At 48.6% G+C, this 16071-nt stretch overlaps 1 protein-coding gene across 5 annotated transcripts in view; it reads right to left on the bottom strand.

The window, feature by feature from the left end:
* The window catches only part of LOC144174263 (uncharacterized), a 58561-nt gene that overhangs the window by 24779 nt on the left and 17711 nt on the right, over nucleotides 1-16071 (bottom strand). For 4 of the 5 annotated variants that reach the window (XM_077702862.1, XM_077702861.1, XM_077702863.1 and 1 more), the window contains exons 3-6: nucleotides 14057-14219; nucleotides 12278-12436; nucleotides 2864-3425; nucleotides 997-1241 (exon numbers count right to left, since the gene is read on the bottom strand). In XM_077702862.1, the coding sequence (XP_077558988.1) occupies nucleotides 997-1241; nucleotides 2864-3425; nucleotides 12278-12436; nucleotides 14057-14219 (1129 nt within the window). Of the gene's footprint in view, nucleotides 1-996; nucleotides 1242-2863; nucleotides 3426-12277; nucleotides 12437-14056; nucleotides 14220-16071 lie in introns of those variants that run through there. The other variant, XM_077702864.1, reaches the window with a different exon arrangement.

The raw sequence follows: 16071 nt of genomic DNA on the forward strand, positions 1-16071 counted from the left end.
GAAAACATAAAAATTTGTTTTATTCGAAAGGTTTGGTGTTTTATAGTGCCCCCAGTGCTTGACCGGCAGCAAGCGATGCTTTATTCAGCGAGAAATTAGTGAATTTAAGTTAAATTTTATTTCTCCCGCCAAATTGTGTGGTTTGCGACGTCTGCGATGACATAAGCAGGACAAGTGTAAAGAAAGGGACGGGCGTAGAGAAGACAGAGACTGGAGGCCACCGTTCAGAGCTGCTGCTACTTCTTTCTCTCTTCTACTTCATCATCTTTTTCTACAACAGGTCTTCAAGCGAATGTCAGTGAGCTGTTAACCCTGCGGCGAACTACTGGAATATCTTGTTTACCGTCAGTCCTCCTAGATGGTGCCACCATACTGCGTAGCCCCGCTGTCCGCTTTTGCATTGTTTCTGACCATACTTGCACCTGACTTGTATTTGTGACGGTAGGTAGTTATCGTTTCGCAAAACATGGGGTGCGCTCGGCAAACAGGGTCACATAAGACAATGTCACTTACGCCAATCGGTCAGTGTCACGTGAGACAACCACAACGCGGTGGAACGGCTGTGCACCTATAACAAGCATAGTGCGTGCAGTACCAACAGCAGTAGGCACCGGTACTTCTATGTTTACGTGATAATTTTGGGAGACACGTTTGAGCACGTAACCTGACAATCACTCAGCTTCATTGAGCATGTTTACTAATGTTTTTCAGGACCCCTTTAAGACAGGCTTCTCCTTTAGGACAGGCCAGTGGAGTAAATTCGTGTCACGCAACCACCCGTAAACACAAGCGCACAGTGCATCCTGTGCATCTAAATCTCGTCCGGTGGTCCATGCTGAAAATTACTGTACTTAGGAATGAACCCCTGATGCGTGGCGGAGCAGGCCCGCTCACAGAAATGAAAAAAAAACGGGCAAGCAGTCGCGGACACCGATGACCCGGATGCAACCATTTCGGGACCCGAGAGACGGTGCGAGGGAGGCGGGCAGCACTGACCCGGCCGTAGCGGCGGGGCACATGCGAGGTCATCGCCCGGGTGGGGCCCACTGCCTGGGCAGGCGGTGCAACCACGGGGGGCGCACTCAGTGCCAGCACCCCCTGTCCCTGCGGGGGCGGCACGATGTTGGGGTTCAGCCGCGCCAGCTGGCCCACCCGCAGCTCCGACCGGTGCTCCAGGAACTCGTCCAGCGACGAGCTCAGGAAGGCCCCCCGCACGTTTTTGGGCAGCGCCCGTTCTCCCCCTGCACAGCCAGCACCCCCAACCCCCGGACGGCCATCAGCGACCCTTTCAATCCCAGGGCGCTCCCCTCCTCTTCCCAGCCCTTTCCTCCAGAGAACAACAGTCACCCCCTCACAATCGGCACATTTTGCGGAATGACATTTTCGTGCGAAGGACTGAGCTCAAGGGCAATCTACAATGCCAGAAAGGTGCCCACTGCTTGTAAAACACGCAGCACTTGGTGAACGAAAAGCTCGCCTGCTCAAGGACCGCTGAAACCAACTTTTCTCCAACATTTTCTCCAACTTTTCTCCAATCTAACATTTCTTTTTTAGAGTCTGCATTACAGATAAAATACCCGTCTTAATTTTAAGAACAAGTTACCTCGCACAGAAAAGTGTCTTCACCGTGTGGCTAACATTACAAGTGAAGAAACAGGTGTGCATTTTCCAAGCCGTTCACACTGTGTGTTGGGAAAAGACACAAGAAAAAGCAGTCACAACTTCGACAGGTGTGACTAGAGCAAAATACACATTTTCTTTGCATATCTCGTTTCGGATGACAGAAATTTTGAATGAACCAAATATATTTTTCTATCCCTGGAGATTTGCATCGCTGAGATTCTACTGTAGTAGGAACTGACGTTGGCAAGTGTTTTGCCCTGAACATTTTTTTGCTCCCACACTGGATTTAAAGGGCCAGCTGCAGAAAATTTCGAAGAAACTTCAGCCTTTTCCTTCTTCATATTTTCATATGGCCCCTATCCATAGAACTCCATAAAGCTCTCTTTTCAATTAGCCTCACTAAAAGTCAGAAAAGTACAAAACGATACCTAAAATGTGCATGAGCATGCCACATGCAACAACAAATATTTCCAGGTTTTTAACCTGAACTGAGGGAAGTGCGGCAATTGCGGCCAGGCTTTTAGAAGAGACACCGCAGCTGTTGAGCACACGCTGCCGCCGGCTGGTCACTTGGGTGGAAGGGTTCTAGCAACAACTGGGTGCCTGCCCCAGGGGAAGTGCACCGAATAGAGCTTGACCAATTTTCCAAACAGGCCGGCAGGAATGTCACTTGCGCTTCCTGGCTGCCTGCACAATCCACAGGTGCAGCCCTGCCTACTCTGGAGCCACGTTGACCAGCTTTAATTGACTGAAAAGGCATCGTAACCAACTTGGTGATGACAGATGACGAAACGTCTTCCGTTGCTTTATTTACTGGCTGTTCTCTAAATCGCACCACAATACTGCTCAAGCTACTGTCTTCATGGCCCCTTTAAAAAGTGACCATGGACCATGTGCACATGTGGCGACCAATAGTACTCATCGATGTTCTTTTAGCAACAGTTATTCGCAAGGGAGAGAGAGGGAGACAGAGAGAGACAGACAGACAGAGAGGGGGGGGAGGGGAGGGACGCCTCGAACAGAATACGTTCCACACTCATGCCCATATGAAATCGCCCAGCATGGTACTGCCAGCTCGATCATGTCTCAGTGCTGCTGAGTGTGGCAAGGCAATACACATTGCCAACATCAGCCACTGCGTACCAGGGAACACTAACACCTACACCCTCCAGCAAAATGTCCTGAGGGTGTCTGCGCTGCCAGAAAGAAATGCCACGTGGCCGTGAGGCGCGCGACTGACCTGGGGCTGCGGGGGGCTGGGGTGCCTGCTTGCCGGGCGCCGAAGAGCCAACCTTTCCCCCGGGTACGGGCGGTGGCCTCCCCGGCTCCTCGTCCCCCTGGCGGGTGCGCCACGCCTGCTCATTCATCTGGTCCATGACCCAGCGCGTGGTCTGGTCGGCCGCCTGGTCGGCCACCTCGTGGTCGGCCACGTGGTCCGCAGTGAAGGCCTTGCGGCGCCACCCCTTGATCTTGGTGATGTCCGTCGTCTTGCGCGGAAGCACCACCACTGACTGCGGCTCGCCCTCTGCCCAGTCCGCCTCGCGCCACTCATCGTCGGCCACCCCCGAGCGGGCCGAGGGCGCCGACCCCTCGGGCGACCGCGGCTCCCGGTACTGCTCGCCCATGAGCTGGTCCATGGAGCGGGCAAACTCGCGCAAGTCCTCCGCACTGGAGAAGCTGAAAAAGTCCACGCCCTCAATGCTGTCCACCTCCACGCTGCCCTGGAATCGGTCCAGCAGCAGCTGCCTCGACACCGCCGCCGCCTGCTCCTCCTCCTCCACTGCCACTGCTGCAGGCCCCACCTGCACGGGCCATCCCCTCACTCGCACACACACAGTGGGAACAAGCCAGGCACGTGAAACCCGAGCGGGGCCTCTCAGTGGGCAGCTGGAACAAGTAAGTAAGGCTGAGACTTGTCGCAGCTGTGAACCCTCGTCTTTATAGCAGCAATGGGAAGAAGGGCAACTGCAGTCCAGCACGCTCTTGCTACCGCATGCAAATGTGCCTGTTACAGTGCCAGCAAACCAGAGTATCTCTCAGACAAGTGCCTTTTGTTTTGTTCCTGTTTTGAAATGTTTGTGGTGCTGCCTACCCTCTGAGGTGCACGATGAAACTCGGTGTTGGATAATCAAGAAGCGAAGGTGGATAGGGCAACCAGCATCAATGGAGTTTATGAGCGCATGGTACTGGCTAGGCCACGATTAATCCTGCGACGGACGACGTCACACAGTGCACATCCAAGTTGCAAAACACGGCCCTGCAGACCTTGGTGAAAGTTTTCATGCAATAGCAGGACCAGAGGTCGGCAAACTCACTCATGAGTCCACTCACTCAGACTCATTTGGACTCAAACTCACGCGTGAGTTTGAGTTTGAGTGAGCGCGAGGCTAGTGTGGCATGGTGAGTTTGAGCTTGAGTGAGTTTGAGCCGAGTGATCACGACTGAGTTTGAGTCCGATTGAGTTTGAGTCCATTTTGAGTTTTGAGTACATTTTGAGTTTGAGTTCATTTTGAGTTCTGAGTTCATTTTGAGTTTGAGTCCATTTTGAGTTCTGAGTACAATTTGAGTTTGAGTCCATTTTGAGTTCTGAGTACATTTTGAGTTTGAGTCCATTTTGAGTTCTGAGTACATTTTGAGTTTGAGTCCATTTTAAGTTTGAGTCCATTTTGAGTTCTGAGTACAATTTGAGTTTGAGCTCATTTTGAGTTTGAGTACATTTTGAGTTTGAGTCCATTTTGAGTTTGAGTCCATTTTGAGTTCTGAGTACAATTTGAGTTTGAGTCCATTTTGAGTTCTGAGTACATTTTGAGTTTGAGCACATTTTGAGTTTGATTACATATTGAGTTTTGAGTACATTTTGAGTTCTGAGTAAATAGGAGTTTTAAGTCCATTTGGAGTTTGAGTACATATGAGTAGCCTAGCAGGCAGCTATGGTTGGCTGTTAAAGGAGCACTGACACCAATTTTCGGCGTTAATATTATTGCACAGTTCGCTTCCTTCACTCAACATAATACCCTGGTTGAAATATGAGCGGCCTGCGACGCGAAGAACGTAGTTCAATTGGATCTCATTTATCGCGCCGACGGAGCAGCGCGCGGAGCGGCACTCAGCAAATGGACATCAGCGTGACGTCAATCCAAGAGCGGAAAAGAAGTGACGCGACAGCGCTCGTCAAAAACTCGTGACGTCCCTTCACACGCGCGACCCCACGAGCGGCGAGCGGGCGCAACACCCTCTCAAGCGGGCGCCGGTGACGTCCGCACAAAGCGGTGACGTCTGTCCGGGAGTCTGTCATATGCGCCGTTCGGGATGAAAGCGCGGGAATTTGAAACAAACGATTTTCAGGCCGTTCAATGTAATTAACTATCGCGCGCTGAAGTATTTGAAGGGCTGTTTCGGGTTCGCCAGACCATTAAGCATCGATAAAAACAATAAAAGTGGAACATGAAATTTTCGTGTCAGTGCTCCTTTAAGTTTCAACGTCACTGTGGGCTCGGAATTCAAGTTACCTGCGGGTATGGCACCAATCGCGATCTGCATGATCGGTTGGGAGGGAGGTGGTGTCTGATTTTTTTTAGTTTCCTGTTGAATTTTCATGGCCATAAGCACTTGCTGCATACCTAATTTTCGCGGCTGGGCGCGTGAGTGATAATTGACTGGTGAGGTCATAAAAAAGGGTTGTCTTAACTTTTCCTCCTGACGGATCCACTAAGAGTGTGGGAAAGGGTGGTGGGAAAGCACACGGCGGCGCTGGCGTGCTGGTTGTTCGCCTGCTACTGTTAACGGCTTGATATACTAGGGGTCACAAAGGAAGAGGTGAGAGCCGGGGGGAAATGGGGGCGGGGGCTGTCCTTTCTACTGTTTCAAATGGATTAGCTGAATTGACTGGGCAGCGCCCCTTAAGACAGAATAATGACCACATTAGATTGGGTGAAAAGTGAAACTGATGAGGCTAAGGCGTGTAAGGTATCAAATGAAAGGTCCGGATTAACGGAATCACGCGGGGTAAATAAAAAAAATGCTTCCTGATTGTAGTCATCAGGCAGTCATAATGAGTCATAGATTGGGTTAAAATTCAAAATGACGCTGCGAGGGCATGTGGGGAATCAAATTCAAGGTCTCGATGTGGGGAATCATTCGGGACGAACATGAGATATGGATATATCATGACGTAGTCATGGCAAGTCAAAGATTCGGTTAAAATTCAGGTTCATGAAGCTAGGGCGTATCAAATTAAAGGTCTCGATGAGGGTAATCACGTGCTTCCTGATTATTATCATGACATAGTCAAAATGGGTCATAAATTAGGTTAAAATTCACAATGATGCCACTGGGTGTCCGGGGCATCAAATTGAAGGTTCCAATAAGGAAAATCACGTGGGACGAAAATGTGGTAGGGCTATATCATGAGATAGTCATGGTTAGTCATTGATTGGTTTAACGTTCAAATTGATTCCGTTAGGATGTGATGGGTATCAAATCAATGGTCTTGAGCCGAATCACGTGGGAGAAATACAAAAATGCTTCCTGGTTATAACCATTAGATTGTCATGGCGAGTCTTATATTGGGGTAAAATTCGAAGTGACCCCGCTAGGGGGTGTAGGGTATCAAATTTACGGTCTTGAAGAGGGGAATCACGTGGTACAAAGAAAAAAAGGCTTCGTAGTTCGAATCATGAGACGGTCATTATGAGTCATAGATGGGGTTAAATTCAAGGTGAGGCCGCTGAAGCATGTGGGGCCAGTTCCAGTTCCAGTTAGGGGAACTGGTTCCAGTTAGGGGAATCATGCCGGACACCTAAATAATGCGTCCTGGTTACAGTCATGAGCCACGGTTAGTTTGACTGGTATGAATTCCATATGACCCTGCTAGGGTGTGTGGGGTATCAAATTAAAGGTCTCGTCGAGGGGGTCACGTGGGACAAATATAAAAATGCTTTCTGGTTATAATTATGAGGATATCGCAAAAGGTATACAGCAGAAGGCACACACTCACTCACACTCACACTCAACTCACACTCTCACTCTCACTCTTACACTCTCACTCTCACTGTCACTCTCACACACACTCTCACTCTCTCTCACTCACACTCTCACTCTCACTCGCACACACACTCACACTCTCACTCTCACGCTTACTCTCACTCACACACACACTCGCACACACACTCTCACTCTCACTCGCACTCTCACTCACACTCTCACTCGCACACACACTCACACTCTCACTCTCACGCTTACTCTCACTCGCACACACACTCGCACACACACTCACACTCTCACTCTCACGCTTACTCTCACTCGCACACACACTCGCACTCACACTCACTCTCACACTCTCATTCACACTCTCACTCTCACTCACACTCTCACTCACACTCTCACTCGCACTCACTCTCACTCACACTCTCACTCGCACACACACTCTCACTCTCACGCTTACTCTCACTCGCGCACACACTCGCACACCCACTCTCACTCTCACTCACTCTCACTCACACTCTCACTCTCACTCACACTCTCTCACACTCTCGCTCACACACTCTCACTCACACTCTCACTCTCACACTCGCACTCTCACTCCCACTCTCACTCACACTCCAACTCTCACTCTCACTCAGTCACACTCTCACTCTCACTCTCACACTATCACTGTCACTCACACTCTCACTCTCACACTCTCAAACTCTCACTCTCACTCTCTGACTGTCTCAATCTCTGTGAGGCCATGTGAGTTCTGAATTCATTTTGAGTTCTCAGCCCATTTTGAGTTCTGAGTTCATTTTGAGTTTTGAGTACATTTTGAGTTTGAGTACATTTTGAGGTTTGAGTACATTTTGAGTATTGAGTTCACTTTGAGTTTGAGTATTTTGAGTTTTGAGTCCATTTTGAGTTTTGAGTTTATTTTGAGTTTGAGTACATTTTGAGTTTTGAGTCCATTTTGAGTTTGAGTTCACTTTGAGTTTGAGTACATTTTGAGTTTTGAGTCCATTTTGAGTTTTGAGTTCATTTTGAGTTTGAGTACATTTTGAGTTTTGAGTCCATTTTGAGTTTGAGTACATTTTGAGTTTGAGTACATTTTGAGTTTTGATTACATTTTGAGTTTGAGTACATTTTGAGTTCTGAGTACATTTTGAGTTTTGAGTCCGAGTGAGTTCTGAGTTTTGAGCTCAATGCGAGTTTGAGTTTGAGTGAGCGCAGATGTGCTGCTCAGCATTGAGTCTGAGTTTGAGTGAGTGGTGATTCGAAAAAAAAAATTGTGAGTGAGTTTGAGTGAGCCGCGCCAACTTTGCCGAGGTATGAGCAGGACGTTATGTCGAGGGCCATTAGCAGCAAAGCAACTGGGATAGCATGAGAAGAGAGAGTACCCAAAGAGCGCCCGCCGTGCAACTTACTGCCAAATGCCTCCCATTCACCTTTTTGGCCTCAAATTAGGATTATATGCCTGCGCTGGTTTGTACAGTATAAGTTATTCTCCCAGTGTAGCTAGCTGGCGACCGCTAATCTGAATCGCCCCGACAGAAATTATCTACATAAGCTACTGTTAACAGTCAACTTCTACAAGGATACTCCGGTGACCTTGTCTTCATATAAAAATGACTCCCCCAACTCTGTCAAACACCTCACCATGCAGCACACAAACCACAGGTGCAAAGGGACCGGGCAGCTGGATAAGGTAGCGCCACCACTCGGCACTTCCCTCGTTACTGGAATGGGCCAGCGCATTAGACTACGCAGCCTTCCATGGTTTTTGTCGCGTTTGCTTCGATGTTTTTAATGTTTAGGTGGTGTTGTGAGCGCATATGTGCGGTGGAATGAAGTCTAGGTAGATAGATGTGAATTCCTAGATGCGCTACGTAAACTTGTCTGACACTTCTTTGGTGGGGTATGGGCCTCACTGATATGGGCGCTTTTTCTGGTGCTGTACGCCTGGCTCTACCCAATTTGAGTACAATTAAAATTATTAGTATAAGTATTCCTTTCTACCAGTGTAAAAAAAATTATTTCCACTGGTTTTAATCACTACGGCTACCACACCAGCCTTAACGTTAAGGTGGGATACCTGGATACACATGCTTTGAAAAGAAAGGCACTCACGTATGAGTTTGATTACTGTGTGGCCGCAGAAACATTGCGGTGGTTCACAATTTTTTTTTCTGTAGCCGTACGCTTTGTGCCTTCTGTTTCCAATAGTGACAGCACGGGAGCCTAAAAGCTAAAGCGGAATTCCCGTGTTTGTAGTGGTCATTTCATCGAGAGCCAAAGTAATTCAAACTCCCAACAGCCTTTTTAATGTAAAGTAAAAGAAACTGCGCAAAATTTCGATGACCACAAAAAGGAAAGTGCACTGCGCCTGTCCTTGTGTGGTCGTCTAAATTTTGTGCAGTTTTTTTTACTTTACATTAAAGATGCCCCAACTCGCCCACCAACAAGCCCTTCTAAACACACAACAGCCCAAGCTACAAACTCCCCCTTTCCTCATTTTACCACCTGTGTGAAATAATGGCTGGCAAAGATCAGCCAAGGCAGTAATAAATGTGGCAGACTGTTAACGCCAGTCTGTGTTTTTCTTGTATTTGTAAGCACTATTTGCAATGCACCTCAACGAAAAGCATGTAATGCTTTGTCAATGCATTTATCGTTATATGAGTAAATGTAAATCATTTTTAAAAAAAAATACATATATAACCTAATGGTACAAAAGTCACCCAATTTAGATCACTAGTGACAGTCAAATCTGGCAACTACAGTCGAACACGGATATATCGAACACGGGTATATCGAATTATTGTCTATATCGAACTCATAAATTATCCCCTTGAAAATTCCGTGTAAAAGTATAGGAATTCGTACGTTTATATCGAACCGTATTTTTCCCGACATTGGGTATATCGAACGCCGCGCGAGCTGGAAGGTGCTCTTCGGCGGTCGCTGCACACCCGATTGAGGTTGAGGAGGATGTGGAGGAATGCGCGGGCATGACGAAGACTCGCTCGCGGAACGAATCCCCCCTACCGGAACGAATTTGCGCTTGCCCAGTCGGGCCCCGCTACCGGCCGCCGTAGCGTTAGCGGACGGAGCCCGGTATGCTAAATCTCTCTAGGCACACAAGCCGGAACGCTCGGAAAATGTTACAGTGTGAGGCAGGGATGCCCCAACTGCACACGTCCTTTTTTTTTTTTTTTTTTTTTTTTGCGGCTGCGTACGTTCCTCGGCTTGCCAAAAAAGAGTTTTTTTTCTCTCTCTCTGGGTCTGTCTTCCCCCGATGTCGTCTCGGGAAAGGGAAGAGGGAACGAAGGCGCTGCCGGAATCCTCCTTCTTTCGCATTTTGCTGCTGTTGCTGCTGTTTGGCGAGTTGTCCCGCACCTTTCGGAGATCACTGTTTCTCTCGGAGATGACCATCGCGAGCGCTTTCTTGGAGTCCGTTCAGAGAGCCTTGGAATTGTTACCTTCAAAGTTATTGTGGTACGTGCGCGCTGTTCTTCTTTTGCGTGCGTGTTGTGCATGGTGTGCGAAGGCGAGGCGTACTGCTGGAATTTTGTAGTTGTGCAGCCTCGAGAAGATCGAGACCAGCGTCTTTAATTTCATTTCCTGGGCGAAGCCAAGATCAGCGATTTTTTTTTCACGGAAATAAAGCGTCCTGTTGCGTCGTGAGTGCGGAATTAGTGTTCATTCTTGAATGCGACGATCGGTAAATGCTCGTCCGCCATAGGTGAGGTCTCAGAGCCCATATTTTTTATATCAAATTTTTCATATATCGAACTAATTCGCGATCCCCTTGGAGTTCGATATATCCGTGTTCGACTGTATTGCTCATTGCAGGATACATACGAAAATAAACTGCAACGTAACTATAAAACAGCTTTTGCCTATTATGAGCATTGTTTACTATCGCCTTTCTTTTCCTTAATGCTATTTACATTCAGTGCACATTTTCAGTACTGTACGATAATGTCTTAATCAGCGATTGTGGATCTGCCTTGAAGCCTGAAGGAAACCCCTTTAGACTGGCCTGAATTCACCAACGCAATAGTACGTTTGTTCAAATGCATGGTCCACTATGCGTTAATATGCATTGAAAGGGGTAACACCTCTCTAACTGGTCCGAATCGCAACGTCTCATGAACCCCTTGAACCTCTGGGCACGGTGAACTATACTTTTAGGTAGACAAAGCTTGCAAAACAAAAGTTTGCTCGTCGTTCAAATAAAGTCGCCAAACAGACGCCGTTGAGACCGTTGACTGCAGTGCCCTCCAAACCGAGAGAAAAGAAGCTGCGTGAGCACCAGCTACTCAGGAGTGTTCGGACATTTTCGGCTCCTCGTCAAGCTTTCTCAGCAGCTTTCATAACCGGTCGTCTCCTCACCGTGGCTTGGCCGATTACGCCGGCTGACGGAGCAGACGATAATTTGGAGACAACCATGAGAAAGAATTTGCGCTCACCGGAGTGTTTTAACGTATTCTGAAAAATTTTTTGGGGTCGGTACGAAACAAAAGAAGATATAAAGCACTAAACCGAGGTAAATGTGTGCCATGGTAGCTGTAGAACACTCACGCAAGTGAGATTTCATGCTTGTGCAACCAAAATTGGGGTGCGAATGCTTTGCACAGGACTGCAATGCCGGTACTCGCAGCTGGCAAGAAAACGTGGCAATATTTAATGTATCCTGTGATTTTAAACAAATGAATACGTGCTCTGCAGCAATCCCACACAGGCAATTATGCCACTTGCAGTCGGCATTCCTCCGAGAGTGCGATTGTGCGAAGCGGTACTTTTCACAACTTGGAGAAGAAGTACAACCCAATGTTGAAGAGGTGCGTGCTCACAAACAATGCAGTACCGTCGATTTTACCGCTGGCTACAGCTCCCAAGCTACCTAGTGCCAGCAGTGGCAAAAAGAAAACGTCCGCTGGCACCAAAGAAAGGTAGCTGAATTGCTGGAATGGATTAAACTAGCGGCGAGTACCCTGATGTTTTTTCATTGTAAATGACATTGCACAACTTGGGTAAGTTCAAGCATGATGCAGCAAAGACGAAATGATGTTGTCAAAGTCACTCGTGGTGCCCAATGTTCAGAGGAGCCTCGGCGTCGGTCTAAAAAACTTCGGGTGCCCGCACTCTCGCAGCTGTTTTAACATTGCGGTAAAATCGTGCGTTAAGATGCGTCATGTGAGCACACACGGCAAGCTCAGACAAACAACGTTGCTTTAAAAGCATGCCGCTGGTGCCTGCGAACCACCTTACTTCAGACAGTCATTAAAGAAGCCACATGAAGTCTCGGACGCTGCGAAGTTAGGAATTGTGCCACCAGATGACCTTTCAATCGAATGCCCATGTGCGGTGCCACCAAATTTATTTGACAGCATTTTTAGCCACACCTAAAAGTATATCTCACATCGTGCTGTGGGGCTTCCTGGGGTTCCCGTTTGTGCCTGCCAGCATGTTGGCACCATTCATGCGGTGCTCACCCCCCTCAATGGAGCATGGACAGAACCATTTTGGCGGGCCAAAGTCGTGAATTCAGGAGCTAGTCAGTTTAGCGGAGGGCACTGCAACCTGCAGCAGTTGCACGCTTTTGCATCAGTCGGGCAACCCAGCTCATTTGCTGCCCTTCTGCCCCTGCCGTGTGGAGCAGAGCAGCGGCAGCACCCACCTTGCCTATGGCGGGCAGGAGCATGGGCATCTCAGGCGACCCCCAGCGCTGGGCTGCTCTGCGCGTCGACCGGCGCTCGGGCAGGGGTGGCTCCAGGCAGGGCATCTGCCAGTCCTCCCGCCGGCTGCCAGCTCCACCTGCCATGGCGGCACCGCTCGCCTGGGTGCCCCACACGCACAACACGCCACGGTGGAACAACCCCCGCACGCACCCCCACACGCCCCCGTGCACATGCTCGCACCCCACAGGGAGCCTACGAGGCCGCACCAAACAAAACACGCACGTGCATTCACGCCAACAAATGCGAGCCACAGAGTGCCCAACAGAAGGCACAAACAGTTTCAAAGCAAGCCACTACAAAAAGAATCCACTTGGGAAAGCACAAGTGCAGCTACACTCAGCAGGATGGTGCAACAAAGGCCCATGCAAGCCAAGGATCCAAGATGGGTTCTCCAGTTCTTCACTATGCACTGTTACTATAGCTATGCACTGCCAAAAACATAAGGGGAACCGAAAAGGCAAATTAGAAGCAGCTTTGCTGATTTTTTGGAGGTAACTTTGATGCAATATAACATTAGTTTACAAAAATCAACGATGCACTCTTCACGACTATAGAGCACCATTAAAACCTTTATAGAGCTGCTGAAGACTGCTTACAGCATAAATGTGAAAGCCTTAAATTTTGTTTCAAGCTATGCAATGCTCCATGTCTAATGGCAGGTCCGTCATGAATCTGTTACCTTCTTGATTAAAGATCAGCACGGAAAAAAATCACGGGACAAAAGGACGAGAAATAGACAGGACAGCGCTGCACTCACGACTAATTTACTTTGGAAATAAACCCATATGGTGGTAAATCATCGCAACAAATAAACAAAACACAATCACTGGTATGTCTGCGCAAGCATAACCTACTTCCTTACATGGCTATGCAAGGGTGTCATCAGATAACCGTACTTTAGGCCATGCAGCCCTACGGACTATAGTCGTGCAGCCTGTCTATTTCTTGTCCTTTTCTTGCCATGCTTTTGGCGTGCTGATCTTTAATCATGAACGTTCACCAACTTAGTCCAAATCACGGTCCTCTGGAACTGTTATTTTGTCCTGCAACAATGTCTTTGTCATCACAGGGATTTCGGTCCAACCTTCCCGCCAAAGGGGTTGTAACAGTGTCTGCTGGTGGTGGTTCTACCTGCGGCAAGCGCCTGCCTCTTTGCTCGTCATGCAACCTTGTTGCCTTCCCTTGCACCTCCTCCCAAGGTATATACTTCAGCAGGAGGCTAGATTTTACAGCTTGCACTGCCATTGGCACTACAGAGTCCGCTGCAGCAAGTGCCATTGTTAGCCCTCATTACACGCTATTAGAGTAGATATGCTGTGCTAATTTTGTAATCAGCACGCTCAAATTACTCTTGTAGACCTCCAGTGATGCAGTACGCCTCAGACATTTGCTATTAGCGTAAACATGCTCCAAGCCAATGGACACAATGCATTCACTAGGTCCACCTTTTGTCAGCTAGGGCCGAGGATCCCCAATGGTGCGGGGATGCGTGTTGAACTTTCATTCCGCAGGACCCCACTTAAAAATTCCAACCCGAATTCCCTTATCGTGCACTAATCCCCCACAAACCAGCCACAGAGCCCCACCCACACAAAGATGTGCCCGACGAGTTCTCCACCCCTCTGCCACGAAAATCTGACAGTGGCCTGGGCTTGGTGTGAAGAAGGTCTGTGCCCATGAGTGCGTCGCCAGAGGCCCTCTGGGGAGGGGGCACCCACCTTAGGCTGCGAGCCGGGGGTTGAGGGCCGTGCCACCAGGCCAGTCATTCCCTCATGGAGGTTCTCGCTCCAGAAGTCCCCAGCACCAGTGGCAGTGTGGCCGTGGACAACTGTGGGCGGACCCTGGGCAGTCGGGGGCTCCCGCAGGACAGTAGGCGCCTTCCTGCAGGGATGACCACTTGCCTGCTTAAGGGGCACTGCATTTGCGTCAGCACCACACATTCCCTCAGCTGCCAGCTGGCCGAGTAATGTAACCAAGTGCCGTGGGGAGCACTGGGCAGAGGACGGCCACAGTGCCCAAGGGGCCCGCATTTTCCCCGTTTCAATCACTGGCCCACATGGGGTCAAGAGCACAACAGCAGCCCTGCACACAAGCCAACTTTCCACCACCCCAGCTCTGGCTGCAATTCAAAAGAGGTGAAAAGCCCAGATGCCCAGGCACAGAAGCTGCCTTACGTTTGTGTCATCAATAGACTGCCAAACGTAATCCTACCTATTGCTACGCATTCCAGACTCGTAGATAAACAGTGAGCGAGAATTGAGATGCAGTGTAGACAATTTATAATGAGACCGTTTATAAGCTCAGGACCAGAAATAATGCAGGTTTTTGTGACGACCAGTTTGCCTCCCGTAGAACTCAACGCATAAGCATACCGCTTAAAACGCAATTGCCCGAAATGCAATACCATTTATACTGTGGTTTACTGGTGGGGTCCGCTGATCGACTGGTGCAGCTGGGGCATTGTTTTAGAGCCACGAGGAGGGGAAAAAAAAAAAAAGACAGAATCAGCCATCCAAAGCAGCGCCCTCCCTGCTCTTTTAACTTAGACATGAAAATCAGGAGAAGGCACCATTTCGCTCGTGTGTTCTGTTTGGAGCACCTCAGCAGACAGTGAGCTCCCCCCCCCCACCCTTCCCTCCTTGCAATAAGTTGTTTCTATTAAAACTTTCTGCAGACAAGCAACCATCCATTCCCTTTTCAAACATTTGGAGATTGCGGGCCGCGACGCCGCATTTCCACTACCAGTACATTCTTGCTGATAAACAACCACTTTCGGCATCACAAATGCAAGGTAGGATGAAGAAAAAAAGAAAAAAAGAAAAGAAAAGAAAAGAGAAGAAAAACAAGAATAAAACTTGTGTTCTTATGTTGTCCCGTGGCATCCATTCACAGATGCTAAGAACCCCAGCTGTGCTCCCTCAAACACAAACAAATAAAAAGTTAAAAGCTGCGCTCGCGGTTTTTTAAGACCGTGCAGCAGCGGCCGATAAGGAAAAAAAGCTGAAATGAAGACCGTGCCTCGGTTTTTAAGAGACCTTCATTTGAGTGATGATAAACAAAGAATAATTAAAAGGTAGACTGTGATGTGGTTGGACCAGCACATGTTTTGTGCACAGTGTGGCACCGCTCATAATGAAGGTTTTCACGGCTCCCGTGACATGTTTTAAGTGGTCTACACTGTAATAAAAACGGGCCCAAACTTAAATTTCACAGCAGAGAGGAGATGAAGCGAGTGAAGAGTTTCAGTCCAATGGGTCAACACTATGAGATGGGGTGCAGTTCTCTAGCTCGGCAGTGTTGCACAGAACCGTAACCGATTCTTTCCACCGCAGTGCTGACGCAGCACAGACTAGCTTGCACAGCTGATGTACAATGGGAGGAAATGCTTGCTATCATAATTTTTTTTAAGGAAAGCATGCTAGCTATGAAACGGATGCTGTGCGCAGCAAGGCTTGCAATTTCCTAGGTGACATGCTTTTATACTGCACAAACCAGGACAACCACATGTTGTGTTCCTAAGTGCACAGGCGTTTACCCTTAGTGATGTTAGCGATTTGACCCAGCAATTCTTTTGCCACACAGTGATGGCACCACACCACTTTAGAGAGAGCTCTCACCACAGTTAAGGGTATGCAGCCTCCCCTTCCATAAGTGGGACATCTTGAAGATATCTTGAGGACATCTTGTACACATGAACTGTGCCTTTGCCAAATGGATGTTCCTCCGAAACAGC

Source organism: Haemaphysalis longicornis, unplaced genomic scaffold (assembly GCF_048455015.1).
Source record: "Haemaphysalis longicornis isolate Haplotype H1 unplaced genomic scaffold, Haemaphysalis longicornis Haplotype H1 scaffold_3, whole genome shotgun sequence".
Taxonomy (NCBI): Eukaryota; Metazoa; Arthropoda; class Arachnida; order Ixodida; family Ixodidae; genus Haemaphysalis; species Haemaphysalis longicornis.